This window comes from Papio anubis, chromosome 4 (genome assembly GCF_008728515.1).
Source record: "Papio anubis isolate 15944 chromosome 4, Panubis1.0, whole genome shotgun sequence".
NCBI classification, from domain to species: domain Eukaryota; kingdom Metazoa; phylum Chordata; class Mammalia; order Primates; family Cercopithecidae; genus Papio; species Papio anubis.
In genome coordinates this window covers 137,815,323-137,841,747 of record NC_044979.1, presented here as the reverse complement: position 1 = coordinate 137,841,747, position 26,425 = coordinate 137,815,323, and the positions used below count along the sequence as shown (strand labels likewise).

General features: G+C 50.0%; 1 protein-coding gene across 18 annotated transcripts in view; it reads left to right on the top strand.

The window, feature by feature from the left end:
- The window catches only part of CUX1 (cut like homeobox 1), a 468,585-nt gene that overhangs the window by 415,960 nt on the left and 26,200 nt on the right, over positions 1–26,425 (top strand). For 9 of the 18 annotated variants that reach the window (XM_009202777.3, XM_009202771.3, XM_031665515.1 and 6 more), the window contains 3 exons: positions 2,712–2,900; positions 7,325–7,589; positions 16,424–26,309. The exons of 5 other annotated variants lie outside the window; for them this stretch is intronic. In XM_009202777.3, coding sequence (XP_009201041.2) covers positions 2,712–2,900; positions 7,325–7,589; positions 16,424–17,072 — 1,103 coding nt within the window. In that variant the 3' untranslated portion in view covers positions 17,073–26,309. Of the gene's footprint in view, positions 1–2,711; positions 2,901–7,324; positions 7,590–16,423; positions 26,310–26,425 lie in introns of those variants that run through there. 4 more of the 18 variants (XM_021935708.2, XM_031665514.1, XM_009202765.4 and 1 more) reach the window with 2 other exon arrangements.

The window sequence follows — 26,425 nt, the reverse complement described above, 5'->3', positions numbered from 1 at the left end:
GCCCAGGCTGGTCTCAAACTCCTAGGCTCAAGTGATCCGCCCACCTCAGTCTCCCAAAGTGCTGAGATTACAGGGAAGAGTCTCATTTTAAACACTTGTGAGTTGCAAGATTGCAATTACAAGATTGCGAACGTTGAAATCTCACACTTGGCCTTATCTTCCATGCCACCATTATTGCTGGAGTCTTCCTTAATGTTGGTTTTACTAGGTGAAGGTTTGTAGCTTTCTTCAGGCTCTCAAATGGGTCTGTAGCCCAAAAACGGTTAAAAGTCATGGCTAGGAAACATCTAGGAGTCATACAGATAATTTTCCAGGAATAATCATCTGATTTTTTTTCCCCCGTTCAACTGGGAGGCCTAAGCAAGGAGCAACTAGCTATTCATATATATGGCTTTCCCAAACATAGCAAGCTCCTTGGAATGAAAATAGATTCTTTTACCATGTTAACATTAAGTAAAATTTTCTTTTTTTGAGATGGAGTCTTGCTCTGTTGCCCAGGCTGGAGTGCAGTGGCGCGATCTCAGCTCACTGAAAGCTCCGCCTCCCGGGTTCACACCATTCTCCTGCCTCAGCCTCCCCAGTAGCTGGGACTACAGGCACCTGCCACCACGCCCGGCTAATTTTTTGTATTTTTAGTAGAGATGGGGTTTCACTGTGTTAGCCAGGATGGTCTTGATCTCCTGACCTTGTGATCCACCCGCCTCGGCCTCCCAAAGTGCTGGGATTACAGGCATGAGCCACCGCGCCTGGCCAAAATTTTCTTATAACAACTGCAAAAAAAAAAAAAAAAAAAAAAAATCATAAGGACTTGGGACATTTATAGGCTAAAGAGTTGGAAAGACAGAGAAACCACAGGTTTACAAAATCAGTAAATTTATCTTTAGGTTTAAAATGACCAAGCCAGGCGTGGTGGTGTGCACCTGTAATCCCAGCTACTCAGGATGCTGAGGTAGAACAATTGCTTGAGCCCAGGAGTTCGAGTCTACCCTGGGCAATATAGCGAGACCCTGTTTCTTTAGGGGAAAAAATAAAAAAGACTGATAAGAAATTAATGTCTCAGTTTCAGAGCTTTCCAGGCAGTAAACTTTTACTTGGAGGCCCCCTTCTTAGAAGCCAGTGTGGTGCTTCTATTTCACAGAGAGGATGTGAGCCACAGAGAGAACAAGCCAGCCCTCTGTCGTCTCCTTGCCCCTGACGGGGAGAGGTGCCTTCTGTTCTGTACGCTTTATGGGGTCAAACACCGGCCCCTCTGATCCCAGTCTCCACTTCCACCTAATAAGTCCTGTTCATTCAAGTACTCCCGTCAGGCCATCCAGGTTATCACTGATCCTAATTTGTATCTTTACAAGCGGTGGCCCTCTAAACCGGCAGCGGAGTGGCCCTCAGAGAAGTGAGCCTTTCTTTCTAAGCTCCTGACAAGCATTGCCAACTCAATGCGGCTGTGCCCTCCATAGCGAAATGCCCTCTGATCAGCCTGTGAAGCGGGCTGCCTACCCCTGCCTGGGAGAAGAAAAGGTATCGGAGAAGGGGTTTTGATCCACTTCCAGCTACTTTATTTAGCAAAGGCAGCCTAGACTGCAAAAGCAGACTTTGGAATTGGAATTGGCCGGCCTCTCAGAAAAGCAGAGCTGGGCAGCTTGCCCTCTCCTCTGTCCTGCTGTGATTGCGGGTTGCGTGCCCCGTTGTCTCAGCGAGACCTGATAACCTTGCTAATTGTGGAAGGAGACGCGGGCTGCCCTCTGATTTGAGGTTGTACGAGAGGGGTCTCCTGTTTGCTGTTTGGCCTCCTGAGCTCTGGCTTAGAGATTTCACTGCCTCTGAGAAACACCACAGGTGTTAGCGTGACCTCAGCACATACAAAGCCTGAAGGCTTTCTTTTTTTTTTTTTTTTTTTGAGACACGGTCTCTCTCTGTTTCTCAGGCTGAAGTGCAGTGGTGCAGTCATAGCTCACTGCAGCCTCAACCTCCTGGGCTCAAGCAGTCCTCCCATCTCAGCCTCCCAAGTAACTGGAACTAGAGGTACATGCCACCATGCCTAGCTAATTTTTTTTGTGGTATTTTTGTAGAGACTGAGTCTCACCGTGTTGCCCAGGCTGGTCTCAAACGCCTGGGCTCAAATGATCTTCCCGCCTCACCGCACCAGGCTGCAGGCTTAAGAGAAACGTCATTGGCCAGATGCAGTGAGTCACGCCTATAATCCCAGCACTTTGGGAGGCTGGGGGTGGGTGGATCACCTGAGGTCAGGAGTTCAAGACCAGCCTGGCCAACATGGCAAAACCCAGTCTGTACTAAAAATACAAAACTTCGCCAGGCATGGTGGCACACACCTGTAGTCCCAGGTACTCGGGAGGCTGAGACAGAAGAATCGCTTGAACCCGGGAGGCAGAGGTTGCAGTGAGCTGAGATTATGCCACTGCACTCCAACCTGGGTGACAAAGCAAGACTCCATCTCAAAAAAATAATAATAATAAACATCATTGGTTGTGTGTATGGAGAATGCAATAGCAATGCCAACTCCCTCGCCAGTGGAGAGTATTAAAAGTCTGGTGGAAGATATAGTTCTACCATGTGTTTGCTGTAAGCTAGGACGTCGCCAGCCCAACCCTGGGCCTTTAAACTCCTGTGTCTGATTTTAACCTTGACACATACTTGTCCCTTCAGATCCCTGGCTTTCAGTGACAATACCTGTCTCGCTTCTGTTTTCTCTCTAGGCCAGCGCTTATTTGGAGAGACCATCTTAGGGCTCACCCAAGGCTCTGTCTCCGACCTCCTTGCCCGCCCCAAACCCTGGCATAAGCTCAGTCTGAAAGGACGAGAGCCCTTCGTCCGGATGCAGCTGTGGCTGAATGACCCCAACAATGTGGAGAAGCTGATGGACATGAAACGGATGGAGAAGAAAGGTGAGTCTCCTGCCCTGCTCAGGCCGGCTGTGTCCTCATTCATACACAGGCTGTTTCTTTCAAATCTTTCCCACCCAGCTAATGAGGGACATTGCCCCATGACCAAGGGACCAGAGGACGGGGCAAAAATATTTTTGGATGGTCATCAGCTAATGAGTACCTAAGAGGGCTAGGAAGATCTGTAACTTTTTCTCTCCAGCAGCCTGAATCTAAAGATTTTTTTAGCATTGGGAGCACTTTTAACCAAGGAGAGCAGAACAGCGCTGGGGGTGCTGCATTTGGTTTTTGTGTCATGTGGGTGGCTGATCGGGCTATGACAGCATTTACTGTGTATGCACCAGGTGGCTAGAGGCTTTCCTTTGTTATCAGAGAGAATTAAGAAATGCATTTTGTAGGCCGGGCACGGCAGCTCACGCCTGTAATCTCAGCACTGGGAGGCTGAGGCAAGTGGATCACTTGAGGTCAGGAGTTCAAGACCAGCCTGGCCAACATGGCAAAACCCCGTCTCTACTGAAAAAAAAAAAAAAAAGGCCAAGCATGGGGTGCGTGCCTCTGTAATCCCAGCTACTTGGGAGGCTGAGGCACAAGCATCGCTTGAACTCTACAGGCAGTGAACAGAGATCAAGCCACCACACTCCAGCCTAGGTAACAGACCATGACCCTATCTCAGAAAAAAAAAAAAAAAAAAAAACTGCATTTTGTAGATCAGGAAACAGAGGTTCAGAGAGGTTCGGTGCCTCCGCCAAGGTCACCCGGCCTAGAAGGTGACAGAGCAATCTCCTGCCACAGCGGATCTCTCTCTTGCTGTTATTTTCCAGCCTCTGGGGATTTGGCCTCCCGAGAGGAATAACCCCACGTCCACCCACGTATCATCTCGAATGTGGATTCGCATTCTTCTCGCAGCCTGTAGGCTACAGCATAGGAAAAATGCCTAAAGCCAGGTGTGCTGTGCCTCGTGGTTTGCAGTTTCCAAGTGCTGGTCCTCGCCAGTGAGTCCACCCCTCGAGCACCCTCCATCCTCAGGACACCCATGGTGCTGGGAGCTCACTGGGCGGCTGAACTGCATCCCTTAGAGGCAGAGACTGGGAACTAGCTGCTGCTGGTCTGACCATAAGAAGCAGCAGCCTCCCTGAACTAAGAGTGGGCATCCCAGGGGCCGGGCGCGGTGGCTCACGCCTGTAATTCCAACACTTTGGGAGTCCAAGGCAGGTGGATCACTTGAGGTCCGGATTTGTCCGGATTTCGAGACCAGCCTGGGCAACATAGTAAAACCCTGTCTCTACTGAAAAATACAAAACTCAGGCAGGCATGGTGGCACATGCCCATAACCCTAGCTACTTGGGAGGCTGAGGCAGGAGAATCGCTTGAACCCGGGAGGAGGAGATTGCAGTGAGCAGAGATGACACCACTGCACTCCAGCCTGGGTGGCACAGCAAGACCCCGTCTCAAAAAAAAAAAAAAAAAAAAAAAGAATGGGCGAATGGGCATCCCAGGCACCTGAGTGGCTCTGCCCCAGCCCACCCCTCCACCACACAGAGCATCTGAGCCAGGGATGGGTACGGAACCCAGGCCTGTCCATTCTTAATTCACTCAGAAATTCCAGCCAAGCGTCACCATTCTCACCCAACCTGGGAAAGGGCTGCTGAAGGAGAGAGAGTCTCTGGTGCCTCCTCCAGAAACCCTATGGGGGTTCCTTCATAATAATAGAGGCTTCTATTTTCTGAGAACTGCCCTGTTTGCCAGGCACTGTGCTAAGACTGCTCTCCATCCACACGACTCTGCATAGATGTCCTTATCCAGGAAATACGAAGCTCGGGGCTTCATGCAGCCTAGCAGATTTCAATAGCTCCTATCAGTAGGGAGTGGAAATCCATACTCAGGGCTGTCAGATTTCAAAGCAGGTGCTGTTAAATATACATCCGCTGCCTCTGTGCTGCGAGCTGCCCCCGTGCGACCCAAGGGCACTGCTGCTGCCCACTGATGACCTGCCCAGGTGGTGCCTTCTGCCCCATTCAGGGCCCCTCTAGCGGGCTCTGGCCTGCCCTTGGGTGTGTAGTCTAAGGGTCTGAGGTAGGCCACGCCTCTTGGGCAGCCCCAGGCAGCACTGTAAGCTGCAAAGGCCTGGTGCCACATTGCCCCCCCCAAAAGTTTTCAACTTATTTTTCATTTTGTTTATTTGTTTTTTAAAGTCTTACTATATTGCCCAGGCTGATCTTGAACACCTGGCCTCAAGCAATCCTCCCATCTCGGCCTCCCAAAGCGCTGGGATTACAGGCATGAGCCACTGCGCCTGGCCCTTTCAACATCTTATTATGGGAAATTTCCAACATACACAAAAGTAGAGAGAATGCTGTCATGAACCCAAACTCTGTGCAGAGTTTCCCATTATCCCCTCACCCAAACAGCATGAAGCTTCCTGCACTCGCCAGGAGGCAGCCCTCAGCCCCTAGGAGGAAGGAGGTCCTGACAACCCTGCTCACCCTGGGCCGGTAGGAAAGGACCTGAGTCCCCCCAAATACATCTCCAGGGCTTCCCAGGCCTCCCGTCTTTCCCTCTGCACAGGCTCGGGGCGCCCTCTTGTGTTATAAATGAGTTATTGTTTCTGCGGGGCCCAGACCCTTCCAAAGGTGTCCCAGTCTCCAAAGCCTTTGTGGTCCCGCGGCCTTCTCTTCACTCCTGGGGGTGCCGGCCACGAGAGCTGCTCCCTAGAGAGGCCTTCTCCAGCCCCGCGCCAGCCCCTGGTCAGTCGTCTGTCCCCTGGGAGGGAACTGGAGGGAGTCCCCACCGTTGGACAATCCAACTCCTTTCTCTGGATCCAGCTGCTTTGACTCAGCTGTTTGGGTTTTGTTTTTTGGTTTTTTTTGTTTTTTTGTTTTTTTTTTTGAGAGGGAGTCTTGCTGTGTTGCCCAGGCTGGAGTGCAGTGGCATGATCTCACCTCACTGCAAGCTCTGCCTCCCGGGTTCACGCCATTCTCCTGCCTCAGCCTCCCGAGTGGTCTGGGACTACAGGCACCCGCCACCACGCCCAACTAATTTTTTGTATTTTTAGTAGAGGCAGGGTTTCGCCATGTTAGCCAGGATGGTCTCGATCGCTGATCTCAGGTGATCCGCCCACCCCGGCCTCCCAAAGTGCTGGGATTACAGGTGTGAGCCACCGCGCCTGGCTCCGCTGTTTGGGTTTTCTGTGGGGAAGATTTACCTTCACAATTACTTCTGAGTTCTCATGACAAAACGGCAAGTTAGTTAACGAATTCCCTTGCCTAAGTTGTTTATTTATTTTTTTTTTTTAGAGACAGGGTCTCGCTCTGTCGCCCAGGCTGGAGTGCAGTGGCCGGATCTCAGCTCACTGCAAGCTCCGCCTCCCGGGTTTTTACACCATTCTCCTGCCTCAGCCTCCCGAGTAGCTGGGACTACAGGTGCCCGCCACCTCGCCCGGCTAGTTTTTTGTATTTTTAGTAGAGACGGGGTTTCACCATGTTAGCCAGGATGGTCTCGATCTCCTGACCTTGTGATCCGCCCGTCTCGGCCTCCCAAAGTGCTGGGATTACAGGCTTGAGCCACCGCGCCCGGCCAAATTTTTAAATTTTTTGTTGAGACAGGATCTCACTATGTTCTCCAGGCTGGTCTCAAACTCCTAGGCTAAAGTAATCTTCCCACCTCAGCTTCCCAAACTGCAGCGATTATAGGTGTGAGCCACCATGCCAGGTGATGTCCTCCAAGATTCAGTTTAAACGCCATCTTTTCTGGGCAACTTCCCCTGCCCCCTCCCCAGGCCTGACTGAGGAACTCTTCTCAATATCCCCATGGTCCCTTGTACTTACTTACCCCCACCCCACTTTTCACTCTGATGGGAACATCTCTCTGGATACTTCTCCGCCTCCCCTACTAAACTGTTAAGTTGTGCAGGGACAGGTGAGGACCTCACATTCCGTCAGAGCAGGTCCTTGGTGAGCGTGTGCTGGTAACAGAATGGCTCTCATCTTAGTGTTGTTTCTTTGTTTTGTTTTGTTTGAGAGGGAATCTTGCTCTGTTACTCAGGCTGGACTGCAGTGGCACCATCTCGACTCACTGCAACCTTCACCTCCCGGGTTCATGCAGTTCTGCCTCAGCCTCCCTATTAGCTGGGATTACAGGCGCCCACCACCACGCCCAGCTAATTTTTGTACTTTTAGTAGAGAGGGGGTTTCACCATGTTGGCCAGGCTGGTCTTGAACTCCTGACCTCAAGTGATCTGCCCGCCTCAGGCCCCCAAAGTGCTTGGACTACAGGCATGAACCACCGCGCCCAGCCTCATCTTAGTGTTTTGAGATGCTCTGTGCAGAGTCCCGCAAGCCGGCACTGTGCCATCCCGCTAGCAGGGACCGGGGATTTGGGCTGCTGTCCCACCTGGGCCTGACCTCAGTCTGCCGTCTCTTCCTCCGCAGCCTACATGAAGCGGCGGCACAGCTCAGTCAGTGACAGCCAGCCCTGCGAACCGCCCTCCGTCGGCACCGAGTACAGCCAGGGCGCCAGCCCCCAGCCCCAGCACCAGCTGAAGAAACCCCGGGTGGTGCTGGCTCCAGAGGAGAAGGAGGCGCTGAAACGAGCGTATCAGCAAAAGCCATACCCGTCACCAAAAACCATCGAAGACCTCGCCACCCAGCTCAACCTGAAAACCAGCACCGTCATCAACTGGTTCCACAACTACAGGTACGGCTGGCTCCCAAGGAGCGCCCGGTCGACCCAGGGGAAGGGGCTGATGTGTCCCGAGGCCGCCATGGTGCACAGGGGTGAGGCTCCGGGGGGCTGGGAGCTTGGTGATTGGTCCGTTCCTTGGTCTCTTAGGTTTGTGGGGTTTTTTGGGGGTTTTTTTTTTCTGTTTTTTTTTAGACGGAGGTTCAATCTTGTTGCCCAGGCTGGAGTGCAATGGTGCAATCTCGGCTCATTGCAACCTGTCTCCTGGGTTTAAGCGATTCTTCTGCCTTAGCCTCCCAAGTAGCTGGGATTACAGGCGCCCACTACCACACCCATCTAATTTTTGTAGTTTTAGTAGAGATAGGGTTTCGCTATGCTGGTCAGGCTTGTCTCAAACATCCTGACCTCAGGTGATCTGCCCACCTCGGCCCCACAAAGTGCTGGGATTACAGGCATGAACCACCAATGCCCAGCAGTTCCTTAGGTTTTTTTGGAGGTTTTAACCCAGAGATGGAAGGCCACGTCCCTTCCCATCACTGTCACATAGTTAGAGACAGGTGGTATCTGCCATGACCCAGAAAGAAAATCACCTCTCAATTACATCATTTAATAAGGGAGCATGTAGGCATTCATGGTTCAAAAGGAGTGAAACTTTTGTGGTTTAGTTTACATATATTTATATTCATATTTATTTATTTTTAGAGGCAAGGGCTTGCTCTGTCACCCAGGCTAGAGTGCAATGGTGCAATCATAGCTCACTGCAGCCTCCAACTCCTGGCCTCAAGCAATCCTCCCACCTCAGGCTCCCAAAGCCTTGCGATTATAGGCATGAGCCACTGCACCTGGCCTGAACTTTTATTTCTTAGTGATTTTGCAGTGCTTTCTCGGGGTCTTCTGCCATGTTATCTTCCAAATTAGTTTGATTAGTTCTGTAATTAAATAAATGAAGTCATTTAAGGCCTTTGCTTTTGGGAAAGTTCATGAGTTAACGAAGACAGATTGAGCGTCTTCTAGATCTCAGATTCTGAGCTAAGTTTCACCAAGTTATATCACTTAATCCTCACAAAGTATATGAGATACCACATTCTCTTCCTTTTTTTTTTTTTTTTTTTTTTTTTTTTTGAGATGGAGTCTTGCTCTGTCGCCCAGGCTGGAGTGCAATGGCACGATCTCAGCTCACTGCAACCTCCTTCTCCCAGGTTCAAGCGATTCTCCTGCCTCAGCCTCCAGAGTAGCTGAGACTACAGGTGGGCACCACCATGCCCGGCTAATTTTTGTATTTTTAGTAGAGACGGATTTCAACATGTTGGCCAGGCTGGTCTCCAACTCCTGACCTCACGTGATCCACCTGCCTCAGCCTCCCAAAGTGCTGGGATTACAGGCATGAGCCACTGCACCTGGCCAGTTCTCTTCATTCTACAGATGAAAAATACAGAACTCAGAGGGGCTAAGGAGGTCAGGGCCCAGCGCTCTCTTGGTAGAACAAAGTGCACTGGGATGAAGGGTTTGGAGTAGATTGAGGAAACTCACTGAAGGATCCTGAGTTGCTGATCATAGCTATAACCATACTCTCTACTGCTAGAAACCAAGAATTCCAGGGCCCTGATGGAGATCCCTAAGCTAGTGCCTTGCCAATGACCATCTCAGGTGCTGCTTCCCATTGTCCTTAGGGCCCGATAACATTGGGGTAGGCACGCCTGGTTCAACCAAGGTGACCATATGTAGGTGTAAGTGATGGCAGTGGGGCCCTCCCAGCTGTGCATGTGACACAGTCACGGGCAGTACAAGGTCACAGTCAGGCTGGAGGGGAAGTTGTGTCTCTCACAGGGCCCTCCCTCCCCCGTAAGGTCCACTGGAGTTCCTGAAGGGTCCCAGTAAACCACCCAGGCTCTGAACAAATTGGGAAACTAAAATATTAGGTTGGAGCCCAAATCACACCTTTATTACCCATAAAGGCAAAGTCACAACATGCTGCTCGTTGTGAGAGCTGAGCGCACCGGCTACGTGGACCCTAGACCCAGGCAAACTTCCCCACAATGGCAGCCCTGGTTCCGCACGGGCCTCCCCATGTGCCGGCTACCTCCTGCAAGGACAAAATCCAGGATTAGCCAGGCATGGTAACACGCACCTATAGCCCCATCTACTCAGGAGGCTGAGGCAGGAGGATCGTGTGAGCCCAGGAGGCAGAGGTTGCAGTGAGCCAAGATCACACCACTGCACTCCAGTCTGGGTGACAGAGCCAGACCCTGTCTCAAAAAAGAAAGTAAGTCCAGGAGCTGCACAGCCAGTTTCTTCATTCCAAATTTAGCAGTCAGATCAAAACAGAGGCAGAGGGAGGCCAGCAGTTAGAACAGTGGAGGTCCCTCTACTTGGAAGGAAACTTTAGCATTAATGAAGCAGAATGAAGGAAATGAACAGAAACGTGGACAGGGGTTTCCTGAAGCTTCTCTCCACCAGGTGCTATGCTACCCATTTCCACTTTCTTTCTTTTTTTTTTTTTTCTGAGACAGAGTCTTGCTCTGTCACCCACGCTGGAGTGCAGCGGCGCAATCTCAGCTCACTGCAACCTCTGCCTCCCAGGTTCAAGCCATTCTTCTGCCTCAGCCTCCTGAGTAGCTGGGATTATAGGCGCCCGCCACCAAGCCTGGCTAATTTTTTGTATTTTTAGTAGAGACTGGGTTTCACCATGTTGGCCAGACTGGTCTCGAACTCGTGACCTCAAGTGATCCACCTCGGCCTCCCAAAGTTCTGGGATTACAGACGTGAGCCACCATGCCCAGCTGCCGTTTCTACTTTCTAGCCACAAAGATGCTGCATTTTGAAGTCTCCTGTAATTCACGTCCATTTTAGGACATGTGTGGTAACTCTTTCTATAATATAGATGCATGCAAAGCCCTAGGTTACTATCTGGGCATAGACGCTACCAATTATAAAAAATAGCTCCAAAACTATGTTCCCTGGCCCTGCTGGGGCCACATTTGTTTCCCAAGTCCCCCAACAGGCTTTAGCTGCATGGCAGTCACTGCCCCCTGGCCAGAGCACACCCCCCTCAGGTTTCTCAGTTTGCCGCTTGTCTTGCTGGTCTTCTGACAGTCATGCCCATCGCACTGTAGTCTGCAGTCATGGTGGCGATGCCTATTTTGTGCATTTTAGCACTAACAAATTCAATGGTACACCTGTGGCAAAGATAAAGAGAGAAGGGGAGAGAAGAAGAAGACCAGTAGGACCTCAAAACTTAGTAAATAAAATTTAGTGATCACAGGTGTGGGCTGGGTGTGGTAGCTTATGCCTGTAATCCCAGAACTTTGGGAGGCCGAGGCGGGTGGATCACTTGAGGCCAGGAGTTCGAGACCAGCCTGGCCGACATGATGAAACCCCGTCTCTACTAAAAATACAAAAATTAGCCGGGTGTGATGGTGGGCGCACCTGTAATCCCAGCTGCTCAGGAGGCTGAGGCAGGAGGATCGCCTGAACCTGTGAGGTGGAGGCTGCAGTGAGCCATGATCATACCACTGCACTCCAGTCTGGGTGACACAGCGAGACTCTGTCTCAAAAAAATAAACGAATCCCAGGTCTGAATCCAGAGTAGACACTCAACAAATGCTTCCTTTCAAAAATAACTCCACAACAAAGCAGGCTGGGCTGAGTCAAATATGGGATCCAAGAGATGAGTCTGAGCTGCAGAGATCTGGAAAAACATCATGGAAGAGGTATGAGATGAGTGGGCTCTTGAAAGGGGGATTGGAGTACAGGATTTTACAAGCAACGAAACAGGTGGAAGGAGAAACGAGGGACCAGGCACAGTGGCTCATGCCTAGAACCCCATTGGGAGGCGGAGGCAGGAGGATGGTTTGAGGCCAGGAGTTCGAGACCAGCCTCAGCAACACAGTGAGAGCCTGTCACTAGAGAAAAAAATAATAATAATAATAATATAATAGATGAAGGAGAAGTGAGCATTCAGAATTGGCATGAAATTGCTTGTCTAAGATTGCCCAGCAGGGCCGGGCTCAGTGGTTCACGCCTTTAATCCCAGCACTTTGGGAGGCCAAGGCAGGCACATCATCTAAAGTCAGGAGTTCGAGACCAGCCTGGCCAACATGGTGAAATTCTGCCTTTACGAAAAATGCAAAATTAGCCCGGTGTGGTGGCACATGCCGGTAATCCCAGCTACTCGGGAGGCTGAGAATCTCTTGAGCACAGGAATTCGAGACCAGCCTGAGCAAGATAATGAGACTCTGTCTCTACAAAAAATTTGACAATTAGGCTGGGCATGGTAGCTCACACCTGTAATCCCAGCACTTTGGGAGACTGAGGCGGGCGGATCATGAGGTCAGGAGATCGAGACCATCCTGGCTAACATGGTGAAACCCTGTCTCTACTAAAAAGATAAAAATTAGCCAGATGTGGTGGCACACACCTATAATCCCAGCTACTCGGGAGGCTGAGGCAGGGGAATCACTTGAACTCCGGAGGCAGAGGTTGCAGTGAGCTGAGATCGCACCATTGCACTCCAGCCTGGGCGACAGAGCAAAACTCCGTCCCCCCTGCCAAAAAAAAGAGACCACCCACCCATCAGGCCAAGGGCAGAGCAGAGATGCAGACTGAGTTTTTTCTCCAAGACTTTTGTTCTTTCACTAAATGCTTTGTACAGACCAATCTGCTGTTATACCCGACAGAGCTTCCCAATGCTGCATGTGTTATATCCCTAACCAAGAATGTAGTTTTTTACATTCTTTTCTCAGGGGTTAAACAGGAAACGTTGATTTTCTTTTCTCCTGCCCCACTGGAACCCTCAGGGAGTAACACTTGGTGTCAATTTTTGCCCCCTCCAAAAAAACCAAGCTTTATTTCCTCTTATCCTTTTACTTCAAGGGGATTAGGAATATCTCTGGCTAAAGGCAATTAAAAATATCTCAGACTAGGCCGGGCACAGCCTGTAATCCCAGCACTTGGGGAGGCCAAGGTGGGAGGATTGCTTGAGCCCAGGAGTTTGAGACCAGCCTGGGCAACATAGCGAGACCACGTCTCTACAAAAAATAGAAAAACTCAGCCGGGTGTGGTGATGCGTGCCTGCGATCCCAGCTACTCAGGAGGCTGAGGTGGGAGAGTCACTGAACCCAGGAGGTTGAAGCTGCAGTGAGCCATGATCACGCCACTGCACTCCATCCCGGGCAAGAGAACAAGACCCTCCCGCAAAAAAACATATCTCAGGCTGACCATTTACCCAGGATTGATGACAAGATTGCCAGAATAACACACCACAGGACACGGCTCTCCCCTGGAAGAACAGGTCCACCCAGTAGGAACTCAGATTCCGAACCCTTGTAGCCACGGCATTCCGTGAGTCTTGTGTGACTTCCCTAAAAAACCGCAACTGCTCCTGGAAGCTCCTCTTTCTAGGCCAGAAGACAGTATTCCTTAGACATATGGAGGCAAATCTAGGCTAAGAAGGATAATGCCTCACATCTGTGGAGCACAAGGCATGTGCCAGGCACTGAGCCAAAAAGTTTTTTGTTTGTTTGTTTCTTTTCTGATTGTGGTTTTGGTTTTGGTTTTCATTTTTTGAGAAAGGGTCTCGCTCTGTCGCCCAGGCCAGCGTGCAGTGGCAAAATCTCAGCTTACCACAGCCTTGAACTCCCAGGCTCAATCAGTCCTTCCATCTGAGCCTCAGGAGTAGCTGGGGCTGCAGGTACACGCCACCATACCTGGCTAATTTTTTGTATTTTTTTGTAGAGATGGGGTTTTGCTCTTTTGCCCAGGCTGGTCTCTTAACTCCTGAGCTCAAGCAATCTCCCATCTCGGCCTCCCAAAGCCCTGGGATTACAGGTGTGAGTCTCTGCACCCAGCCTGAGCAGACAGTTTTATAGATGTATCATCTTATCAGTCCCTCCATCAGCACCCAAGTGCAGTGCTGCTGGCCCCATTTTACAGGCAAAGTCTGCACGTAGGGGCCAAGCTCATGAGCATGGAAACCTAGGCTCCACGCCTAACGGTGTCCCCTCCCCAGCCTTAGGGCTTATCACAGCACACAAACAGCAGCTGGATGGTGACCCCTTTTTGAGTGTCTACTTTGGGTCGTACATCATACATTTAATACCTTATTTAATCACGCCTGTAATCCCAGCACTTTGGGAAGCCGAGGGGGTTGGATCACCTGAGGTCAGGAGTTCGAGACCAGCCTGGCCAACATGGTGAAACACCGTCTCTACTAAAAATACAAAAACTTACAAAAAATTAGCCAGGCGCCATGGCACATACGTGCAATCCCAGCTATTCGGGAGGCTGAGGCAGGAGAATCATTTGAACCCAAGAGGCGGAGGTTGCAGTGAGCTGAGATCGCACCACTGCACTCCAGCCTGGGCGACAGAGTGAGACTCCGTCTCAAAAAAACAAAACAAAAAAAAACCTGAAGTTTTCTTATTTCTCACAGAATGCTATGGCTGTGAGGTTAAATAACTTCTCCAAGTTGCACAGCTAGTAAGCACCAAAGCCAGATGTCCAACCCCGATGTGCCTGCTTCCAAAAAGCCTGCACTCTGGCGTGGGGTCTGGCTGGAACCAAACCTTCACTACCCGTACAGCCTCCCGCCTCCCCAGTCAGAGTGGGTGGAGTGGAGAGTTTCACCCCAACTAGCAGTCTCACTGCCAGGGAGCTTGAAAGCCATAGCGCCCAGGAACCTGTTCACAGAAGCCCCCGTTTCCCGGGCTCCCAAGGTAGCCCCAGGAAAGGGGGAAAGACTTACACACCATGGAACTTCTGGGGGACTTCTCAGAACCCTTCCCTTCTGAACCAGAGCTCACAAATCTTTCAGGACAAGGTTCAGAGCTCACTGCACACAGGAACCAAATAACTCCGTAGCAGATTCACACCCCCCCTACACCCCGCCAGAGTTCAATACCCTGGGCTAAGCTACAGTAGGATCTTCCCCAGGGGAGTCCCCACAGTCAGCACAGGACCCAGTGCAGAGTAGGAACCCAGAAAACCTTTTTTTTTTTTTTTTTCCTTGAGTCAGGATCTTGCTCTGTCGCCCAGGCTGGAATGCAGTGGCACAGTCTCAGCTCAGTGTAACCTCCGCCTCCCACATTCAAGAGATTCTCCTGCCTCAGCCTCCTGAGTTGCTGGGATTACAGGTGCCTGCCACCACACCTGGCTAATTTTTGTATTTTTAGTAGAGACAAGGTTCCACCGTGTTGGCCAGGCTGGTTTCGAACGCCGGGCCTCAAGCCATCGGCCCGCCTCAGCCTCCCAAAGTGCTGGGATTGCAGGCATGAGCCAACACACCCAGCCTCAGTAAGCCTTATTGGCCGGGCTTGGTGGCTTATACCTGTAATATCAACACTTTGGGAGGCCAAGGCAGGAGGATCACTTCAGCCCAGGAGGTCAAGTTTGCAGTAAACTATGATTGTGCCCCTGTACTCCAGCCTAAGCAACATCATGAGATCCTGTCTCTACAATATTTTAAAAATTTAGCCGAGCATGGTGACATACACCTGTGGTCCTGGCTACTCAGGAGGCTGAGGCAGGAGGATCACCTGAGCCTGGGAGGCGGAGGCTGCAGGGAGCTATGATCACACCACTGTATTTCAGCCTGAGTGACAAAGCAAGACACTGCCTCTGAGTAAAATAAGGAAAGGGAAAAAAAAAAAAAAAAAAAAAAAGGAAAAATACAGAATTTGGTGGAATTCCACCCTACCCTGGACCACAAGTCCCCAACCTGACCTTCTGTGGCTCAGAGATTAAAATTTTCACTTTGGCGGCTGTCCATTAATTGATCCTCTCCCCTGAAGTCCTGATGGATGCAGTGGTCATCAGGCAGTTTCACTGATGAACTCACCCAGCCTTCATTACTGCACACCAGTGGCACCAGTGCAAGGCCTGGGTGTACAAAGAATAAATGGGACCTTGTCTTTCTCAGTCTAGTTGGAGCGGGATAGGATGGGATGTAGGAAACGTGTCACTCGATAAGAACCCTGGCCGGAAGTGGTGGCTCATGCCTGTAATCCCAGCACTTGGGGAGGCCCAGGCAGGAAGATTGCTTGAGTCCAGGAGCTCAAGACCACCCTGGGCAACATGGAGAGACTCTATCTCTTTAAAAAAATTAAAAAATTAACAAGCATAGTGACACACTTGCACTCCTAGCTACTCAGGAGGCTGAGATGGGAGGATCACTCAAGCCCAGTAGTTGGAGGCTGCAGTGAGCTGTGATGGCACCACTGCAGTCCAGTCTGGTGACAGATCAAGGCCTTGTTTCCAAAAGGTTTTTGGAAAATAAAATAAGTGGCCGGACACAGTGGCTCACACCTGTAATCCCAGCACTTTTGGAGGCCGAGACAGATGGATCACCTGAGGTCAGGAGTTTGAGACCAGCCTGGCTAACATGGTAAAACCCCATCTCTATAAAAAATGCAAAAATTAGCTGGATGTGGTGGCGGGTGCCTGTAATCCCAGGTACTCTGGAGGCTGAGGCAGGAGAATCGCTTGAACCGGGGGAGGCAGAGGTTGCAGTGAGCGGAGATTGAGCCACTGCACTCCACCTGGGCGGCAATAGTGAAACTGTCTCAAAAAATTAAAATTAAAACAAGTGCCTGTGGCACTTTGTTGCAGTGGAGAAGAAGGGAGTGGTGTCCCAGCCCTGGGATACTGGGATGGCTCCTGGCCAGGCCCTGAGGGGTAGGCGGTGACTCTGGAGAGGGGGTGCCCCATGGCCCGAGGGTCGCTGGAGGGGCACGGAGGGGCCTCCAGGCTGGATGGAGCAGGAGCCCCAGAGAGAGAGGTCTGGCCAGGGTGGCACCAGGGGCCCTGTCCCCAGCAGCACTCCCCTCACGTCCGCGCCTCTTGTTGTCTTGTAGGTCTCGGATTCGCAGAGAACTGTTCATTGAGGAAATTCAGGCCGGGAGCCAGGGCCAGGCGGGCGCCAGCGACTCACCTTCGGCCCGCAGCGGCCGGGCGGCGCCCAGCTCAGAGGGCGACAGCTGCGACGGCGTGGAGGCCACCGAGGGCCCAGGCAGCGCCGACACCGAGGAGCCGAAGTCTCAGGGAGAGGCCGAGCGGGAGGAGGCGCCGCGGCCGGCGGAGCAGACGGAGCCGCCGCCCTCGGGGACCCCGGGCCCGGACGACGCCCGCGACGACGACCATGAGGGAGGCCCCGCGGAAGGCCCGGGGCCCCTGTCCAGCCCCGCCACCGCCACCGCCACCGCCACCGCCACCGCCGCGCCCGCGGCCCCCGAGGACGCCGCTACCTCAGCCGCCGCGGCGCCAGGGGAGGGCCCCGCAGCCCGGAGCTCCGCACCGCCGCCCAGCAGCAGCAGCAGCAGCAGCAGCAGCGCCCCCCGCAGGCCCAGCTCGCTGCAGAGCCTCTTCGGCCTCCCGGAGGCCGCGGGCGCCCGGGACTCGCGCGACAACCCCCTGCGCAAGAAGAAGGCCGCGAACTTGAACAGCATCATCCACCGCCTGGAGAAGGCCGCCAGCCGGGAGGAACCTATCGAATGGGAGTTCTGAGGGGCCGCGGCCCCGGGGCGGGCAGCCAGGCTGGGCTGCAAGGGCCTGGACGGGGTCGGACGGGGCAGGAGCTGCAGACACCGTGGCCTGGGCTTGGCCCGCGGCCTGCACCGACCCCAGGCCGGACCTGAGCCCACAGCCCAGACCCACTCCACGGTCCGGGGCCTGCACCGACCCGAGGCCCAGATCCAAGCCCGTGGCCCAGACCCACTCTGCGGCCCACACCGACCCTGAGGTTCCGGGCCGACCCTGCGGCCTCCACCAACCCTGCGGCCCAGACCCAGTCCGCGGCCTGGACCGCTTCGCGCACTTACCGCCCTGCGGGCCACAGGGCAAAATCGCCATAGGCCAAGGTGCATATAGAAAACAAAGGAGCATTAAGCCCAATCTATGTCGAGTTTTCAAGGAAGAAAACGGAAATGTGTGGTCGAGCTTTTTTGTACCCTGAAGTGTTTTTTTTATTGCCCTAAGTGATTTCCACAGGTTCTGGAATAACTCTTACAGCTTTGCCTTGTGTCCTCCTGTTCCGTGTGGGCTTTAAAAGAAAAAAAATCAAACCCACATATTAAAAGGGGGCTTTTTATCTGCCATCTAATGGCTTCAGAGCGATAATACACTATTATCTTCTTAAACCAGGAAAAAAAAAGGGGGGGGATTTTTCAGAAAAATTAAAAAAGAAAGTTTTTGTAGCTGTTCAGTTGCCACTAAGAGATTGCACAGTCAAAACGACTCTAAACACACTAGTTTGGATTCCTAAATATTTTCAAGAAAAGAATCTTCTCGTTTGAAACTTTGAATTAAAATAAAACACATTTACTCCACATATTTTTTAACAAAAAGAAAACGTCACATCAGGAAACTCTGATTTTGTGGTAGCTGACATAGTGTTTTCTTGTACGTGAATAGAATCCTGACATGTAGTGCACATCGATGTATAGCTTTAACTGACCCTGGGTTTTGCAGACCAGGGTTTGTTTAATACACTCCATTCTAGGCCAAATCAGGACAGAAAAAAAAAAAAAAAGAAAAAAAAGAAAAGATCCGAATCTAGGTATTTTATAATCTGCTTTTTAACCTCTAACCGCAGAGCACGCTGATCAGACCTCATATCTTGGAGGTTTAGGAGACAAGTTAGAAGAACTGTAGCATGTACCTGTCAATTTTGTTTAATTTATAGTGTCTCAGTCTGTCTGTGCGTCTGCACGTGTGCAAGCATTGAAAGAAAGGAGAGAGTAGTCCGGGCGAGCACAGCAGGCAGTTCCGGGGCCAGATGGGCCCGTCCCCAAGTAGATAGCAGTCTACGGATCTCTCTCTGGCACAGAAGGCACCTCACCTCACACCACTCTCCTGGGCACCTGATGAACTGAGCCCTCCCAGGGGAAGACACTCCCCAGGCCTGGGCAGGGCTTGCACACGCACTCTCTCTCTCTTTCCCTTTTTCTTCCCACCACAAGCACTGATGACCCTGTTGAACTCGTGGGAAACTTCCTTCTCTGCAGGAGAGAGAACGTGGCATTCTGGGCTCCCCACTCCCATCCCTGTAGAAATGGCCCAAACTCACACCAAAACGTGGATGCTCTTCAACTTCCAAACCTACCATTTGCCCTTCGTTCATTTCGCCTCTTAGAAAGTTCTTTTATGCACAGTTTTAGGGCAGTCTAAGTACAAACTGAAAGTCTAACTTGTCTCTGATTCCTCCCTTGTCTATGTGTATATGCGTGAGAATAGAGGCGGGTGAGAGTGTGCGTGCGTGTGCGTGTGTGCAATTTTATACGTCTGTGTATTTTCTTAAGTACCTGTGCACACGTAGAGTGCATTACTGCCACCTTTTTCAATAAGCTGTTTTATCAGTTACGGCTTCTACAAGTTTGCTAATTTAGACTCCTTTATTGCCATATCTTTAAACTAACAATAGATGATTTCGGTATATATATATATTTTTTTTTGCTTATTTATAGGTGCTGTATTTTATTATCTGATTGTTAGGAAGGGATGAAAGGGGCAAATATTCTTTAGAGGGATAGACTGCCGGCAGTATTGGGTATAATTTACAAGATGTAGTTGTCATACTGTATATTACTGATTGAAAACTTTTTGACCGTATTGTGTATCATTGAAACCTTTGTCTTAGGTCAACATCTTTGGATGACATTTTAATGGTGCATTCATTATTTCTTAAGTTTAATTAATATTACTTTTTTTTTTATTTGGGGGGTGGGAGGGAGTTATAATTTTAAAGGTATGCTCTGGCTGTTCCACCTCCGTGTGCTTGTTAATTAACTTGTAGGACTTTGACTGTAAGATGTGAAACCACGTTTCTTGCATGATGTTTTAGAGATTATTTCATTTACAGTCTTTTAACCTGCAACTGCAGCACTTAGTTCACGTTTTCACAAATTTTGAGAGTCACTACACTAAAGACAATGCCTTTTCATGAATAAGAAGTTTTCAGAAGGCTCTAGGGGGCTGGGAGGCAGGCCGTTTGTTTGTCTTTTGATGGGGGTATCATTTCTGAACTTGAAATCTGGTTCAGGGAGAAGAGAATTCAAAATCAGAGGAGCTTAAGGGGACACGGGTCAACATCTGGCTCGATTCAGGTGCATTGAGAAGAGTGAGTTCACATCAGTGACCCTTAGGACAGTGAGTGGCAGAGCCCTGACGACTGTGGTGTCCTCTCCACAAAACCCTCAAGGGACTTTTGTCATCATGTGTGATGAATCTCTAAATATCATCTAATTTTCATAAGAATGAAAAGAAAGAAGTTAACATGAAATAGTAGGCTAGGGTTTAGTTTTAAGGCATGACTGTTATTTACAAAGGTGTTAAATCTGAGGAAATGGACAAACACAGATTTGTCCATTCTAGTGGCCAAACAGTAACAGTCTAAAACGCAGTCATTTTGGCCCTCCCAAGCAATTTAGTCATATGTGGTGTTTTCTCTTTTTGGTTTTTATTTTTTACATTTTTAACTAGGTTACTGTTGGTTCCTATTCTGTCTTTTTTGCCAGACCTACATCTGGGTACCGGATACAATCAGTTGGTTAAATTTTGCTTGCAGTTCTGTGTATTCTTTTTCCTCTCTTATTTATTTTTTTAAAAAATGGAGATCCCAACCTTACGATCTTTGATGTTAAGCTAGCACTGTCTGTAATACTTCTAAGAGCTGCCACTAAAATAATACAGCAATCCGTGGCCGGGGGGAGCACCCCCTCCTGGTTGGGCCCCTCAGTTGGAGTCTAAGGGTTAATCTCTCATCTTGCTAAGCAGTATTCAAGTGCCTTGAACAGTGTCCCCTCGGCGTGGCTCCCCTTCAGCACGCTGATGTTCCAAGCAGTGGCCCCTGCAGGCAGCCGACCCCCTTCCTCTTCACGCCCTATGAGTTTAAGAAGCTGATTTGTACCTCTCCCCTGGGGGAAACGGTTCCATATAAAACACTAACACTTAATTACAAGCTCCATTATGCCATTTTAAATGGCTTCTTTTTGTTAATTGGAGGCAGTGTTCATAACTTAAGGCTTTTGCCATTAACTTAGCTGGCTAAGCAGAGGCTCGGCATAAAATCAGTGTTTGCATTTAGCCTCTTGACCCGGGGTTCCTGCCCAAGCTTCCTTGTGATAGCCGAGATGGCAGGTGTATGGGTTCTGCCCTAGACCTGTGCCCAACTCACTTCCATCCCAGAGGAGTCTTCTGTCCTCCTCCCCAATCCCCGAGCTCCCAGGTAACCTCCTCTTGAACTTGTGTATCAGTGAAGACATCTGTGGTTTCTGCTCACCAGACCTCTCTTTAGAAAGGGTTATCAGAGCCATGGAGCTTAGCTCAACTGGATTCTTCCAGACGATCTTAGGAGTCATCTTGGCATGAGGCAGCTTCTAAGCATCTCCTGGGACAGGATCGGGGCAGACAGCCCAGGGATGCGTGCGTGGGGGAACGCTCTGAGAAATGCCAGGATCGTGGTTCACAGGGACTCACCATCAAACCCTGCTACTTTGTGCAAGTAATTGAGGCAAAAGATACCAGTCGACAGCCTCCCTGGGGTAGATCCCTTGTACCTCCAAAGTACAAATACCTCCCGGCTCAGTTTCCTTTCTGTCGCCATCTTTGTTTTCTTCCCATTGAAAAACCATTCTGTCTGATGTGGACGTTCAGGTCTGCTGGTTGGCAGTCCGGGCCCAGAGTGCAGCAGAGCTCTGGGTTAAATATTCCTTTCTGGCCACCGCCCAAGCCCAGGTGGCCAGCTCTCATACCCCATCTCCCTCCTTGGCCAGGGCCAGCATCAGGCGTGCAGCTCACGACCAGTTTACACAGGTTGTAAAGAGATCGCTGTGGGCCTCGGCTGACTACTTTAAGATCGTGCCACAGCCAGGCCCTAAAAAGAGAGGAGAACAGGAGTCCCCAGGTGAGCTCCCTCACGGGCAGGTGCCTTCCCGACTAAGGTTGGACTGGATGACTTTGTTCCTCCTGCACGCATGTCCTTTGATACAAGGTAGATCAATGAACTCTGTTGACATTCTATGCAATGTTTTTCATTCCTCTGATTTTAGCAAAGCAAATCTTACTGGAAAATAGCAGAGTCTGGGGAATAGACGCATGTCCTTCTGGGAGTCACACAAAGAAAAGCAGAGAGATTTTGAACTGAGGGGCGACAGCCTTTGCCTTAAATGCACTATGACAGGCGCATCTTGGCAGACCAGTGAAAACAAAAGTCCATAGACCTTACTCATCCCAAGGCCGACAAGCCAGCTGTACAGGGGGAGATGTAGCGATACGGGGCATGTGCGGTGGGCGTGCTGGGCTGTTCGCTGTGGTACTTTAGGCTGGAGGTTTGGCTCCAGTGCTGCCGGTCGGGGGGCCCTGTCCCTCCCCGGATGTCCTCCCTCTTCTTCACACTCCTCATTGTCCCTTCTACCTCACTAACCTGTGTTCTCCATCTGATGTCACCCAGAACCACACCCCGCAGAACTATGAGGCACGTGGGCTAGAGAGGGCGGGAAAGCTGCCAGCGCAGCAGACACGAGCATCCCTCTGCCTGGTGGGCTGGCGTTGTGTGTCTCTCCTTTTGTGAGCACAACACGGACAGACAGCTGTGCTCTGCAAGGCACATGGATTTTTCTCTTGACTTCCACCTGTTCTCAAAGCTCCAGCAGCTGTTTCTTTTGCAGGCAGGGCGTGGTCTCGGGCCTCCAAGGGTCTTTGCCTATCCTTTCTGTCCAGTCCTGTTCAGCTGTTAAGATCCATCATGGCCATTATCCTTGCCCCGGGCTGCCCCAGAGTGGCCACATGAGGACACTTCCCAAGATTCCCAGCTGGCTTTGGGGAACGCTGTAGCTCTTGGGTGTCTGTTGTCTCTGGCATGGTTTCAGCGTCACTACGAACGCTCCTTTGCAAACATCAAACTTCTCAAAGACAGAAAAGGATAGATGGCTTCCTCCAGTCTACACGCCCCGTCCACACTTGCATCACCCTCTTATCCCAAAAGAATATGCCAGTTCCCATCCAGCACCGAAGAAAACCAGCTCCTGGGGCTGCTGGTTGGAGGTGGGTCTGTCCACTGTGGGGGTCACAGTGTTCCCCTGCTGGAGAGAGTTTGCAAGTAAGAACCCAAGTGTGGGGACAGCATCCTATGATTGGGCATTGACCAGCCAAAGCTCACATTTAGAAATCCCTCAGTGCTTCTGTGGTTTCACCTGGGCATCGATGACATTAGGGAAGCCTTTGTGACCACAAGGGCAGGGCTTATGGCCTGAGTGGCAAGGTGGTGACCTGGGGCCAGTGTGACATGGTTGGATCTCAGCATGTACTAAATGTCAGTCTGGCCAGCACACTCGAACGCTAAGAGAATGGTCCAATTTGATGATCTTATGTCTATTTCCATCAGGTTTTGACTTTCTGTAGATGAAAACTACCAGGGAAAAGGGGAAGCAGGTACCCAGTAAAGTTTAGAAAGATCCAGTCTGTGAAACCCTTAGAGATGGGCTGAAAGTTAAGTCCACAACCCTTGGGCTTAATCAGGACAGAAGTAGGGCGTAGGGGGCAGAACGTAAAAGGAGCTCCAGCCCTGCTCCCGGCCCCCCAGCCCAGTCTTCCCAATTCCAGAGGCCTCGGCGGCCTGTGCTCCTCACCACCCTGGTCAGGGGAGTAGAAGGAAATGCAATTTTTGCCTGTCTGCCAAACACTTCCCCCTCCTGCCCAGGCCTCTCCCACCACCACCTCTCCTCCAAAGATAACCGTGTCCATGCCGTCCGTGGCATCATCTCGAGTTTTCATTTTTGGATGAAGTGACATTTAGCTTTAACAAGACATTTCCAAAGCGCCTAGTCTCCTCCAAAATGCTAACTTTAAAAGTTGGGCATTGTAGGCGAAAAATCCCGGAAAAAAAAAAAAAAAAAAAAAAAAAAAAAAAAAAAAGGCTGGCGAGAGAAAGACATTCGGCTATGCATAAATGTGCACTTCCCCCATCCCCCTGTTCTTAAACTCTTAAGATGCCCTTGAGTTGCTTTTCATGAATCCCTTTAGTTTACCCAGTAATGTTAAGAAAGCATTAGTCTGCGTTACTGTAATTTCTGTAGTGTTTAGGCTTTAATTTCTTCCACAAAATATGCTATATGCTATGTATCAAACTTTCTGTAATCAGAAAGAAAAGGTGCCTTATATCCCAATGTCACGGCTACATCCCTATGGAAATTAATCAGAAGCACAGTGTGTACGGAAGCATTGGGACTTCTGCTGGTGAAACGAGACACCATTCAGCAAGACACATTGAAGTGGCACGGAGCTGCTTTTGTTTTATAATTCCTTTTTCCCCCCTTTTGCTTCTTTTTTATTATTATTTTTTTTTTTGTAGTTTGCTTTAAACAAAAAGCACTTAAATAGATGACTATGTGTAAAAGCTCTGTGCAATTGAAATCATTTTTCTTCATTTTTAAAAAATAACGTATTGCACACCAAATGAACTCAAAGTAAGCTTTAGACCAGGACGATTCAGGTTATGAATGAGTTTGTTCACTGTAGTTCCGTTTGTTCATGAACCGAAGGGAAAACAGGCCTCCCCCATTCCCTCCAGTCTCCCAGCCTGCCTCTTGGTGACCACTGAGCTGGGCGTGCAGGGCCCGCGGGCTCTGGCCAGAGCCGCTGGCCTGACGAGGCAGGATGGGGAGTGTCGGTGATTCAGAAGCTGAGAGCCTTCCCCAGTGTCTGAGGCCACAGCCATCCCTTCCAGCACTTAACCTTGTCTTGTTGAAATGGACTGACTGCTACTGACCTGCCGGCGTGCGTGAGGGTGATTATAAAAGGATGTTTCCTTGAGGAAAAAAAAAAAAATTATTTCTATCCTCTTCTATTTATTATTAGGTTAATCATTTAAGTACTTATCAGGAGTGTATTGTTATTTTGTGTTTTGTTGTCATAAATGCTTTTTGCTGTCACTCTAGTGGTTACTATCCTCTGCCTTCCTCTCCTCCCCCATTCCCCCAGAGAACCAAGGCGTCTGTGGGATTAACTGGGGGGCAGATGGGTTTCCCCAGCAAAATCAAACACCTGTCTCCAGAGTAGCCACTCAAAAACTGGTGGTCTCTATGTGTCTAACTTTTTAAACGAGAGAGTATATGAACAAAAAAACATCTACCAACGAGTGAGGGAGTGCTGAGTTGAAGAACGCTCGCTTGAGGAGCTTCAGAGGAATCTTAGCAAAGCCAAGTTCAGTTCCCCAAAGCCTCCTAGAGCCTCTGGTAAGACTTCTGGGTTCATGAAGTTTCGGCGAACCCCGGTCAGAGAGGGCGCGGTGGCCTGGCCAAGACTTTACTTCCAAGCGAGAGGGTGATTTCTTGCAAGGCCCGCACGGGTTGATATGTTTTGGTTGGTTTTTTGTTGTTACTGTTTTTCTTGCGTACAAAGTTGGTCAAAACCATCTTTCAAAGCAACAGTGTTTTGTAGTACCAGGCTGTGGCTTGAGGGCTCACCTAGGAGAGCATAGGCAGAGGGCCCCTTTTCTATAGGTGGTTCAATGTGGAGGAAGGTTGGGTGTGGAGATTGCTTGCTGTGGCCCCAAGCTCAGCCAGCAGGACACCAGTTGCTTGCCAATCGGGTGTGAAGGTGAGATGCCCTGCCTCGATCCCATGGGCCCAGCAGAAGGAATCTTACCCCAGGCCAAGGCAAGGGTCCTGCCCACCCCAAGGTAGGCTGGGAAGAGTATCTCTTTCCATACCATCACCTCCCCTTCTCCAAGATCGCCGGGGGTCCTGATTTTGTTCTCTCTTTGAAAGAAACCCTCCACCGAAACAATGGTCCCCATCTCCCCAAAATACTTTTTTTTTTCATTTTTCTCTCATCAGTCTATGCATTTCTCTCTCTCAAACCATCTTCTGCCTCTTCCCTTGAGAAAACGGGCATCTCACGTCCCCCATCTGAGACCTCTTGGAAAAAAAAAAAAAAATCCCGTGCATTCTGGAGATGTGAGAATTCACCCAAAATTCTTAAAGCATTGGAGAACAGCTTGTTATAAAATAAAAGTGGGGGAAAAAAGAAGGTGGTTTTCCCCACATCCCTTTCCATTGAATAAGAGACCTAGTTCTTTGCGTTTGTGCAATAATAACTGTTTGCTGCTTGCCTTGAGAGCGGGTAGCACCACGCTCCTGTCCAGACTACTAACAGCACAAGACGCACTCGCAGGGTGGCGGAATCTTCCGGAAAACTCTTTATAAGCTCAGCAACCCCCAACCCACCCCCGCTCCAGTGTTTTGTCACGTCTTACATTTTAGCAGTATTTTATATTTTCTGTAACGCACCAAGTCTTAGATCTTTCTAGAGCTTGTTTGTTAATCCTCACAATCACAGATTTTTTTTTCTCCAATCCTCACAAAGACCCAATTGACCAAAAAAGAAAAAAGAAAAAAAAAAAAAAAAGTCTTTTTTTTTTTTTTTTTGTACAAATCGCTTTGAGATGCCTCTGGTGTGTTGCTGTGTGACATCTCTCTGATAACATTTTATTTCTTGCTATTTGTTTTTCTACATTAAGAGTCAAAGTTGACCTGGCTGGCGTGGGGGTGGGGGAGGCACCCGTCGGCCCCTTGGTGTTGTCCCTCTGTCTTTGGTTAGCCATACGATGTTTGTTCTCAGCACTGTACAACGGTCCCTATATAATACGGAGAAGCAATATCACTGTATGAGACTCACACCATGTATTATTATTCACTAGCACCCTAGGTGTGATAATTGAAGTAAATATCTTTTATACAAACACAAGAATGTCTGGGTTGTTTTTATTTAAAGTGTTCTGGCCTGAGGACGAGCAGCAAACACTGTCATTCAGGGTCCAAATGGCACCTCGAGAATCGCCGTTCCCGAGGTTGTCCTCCTTG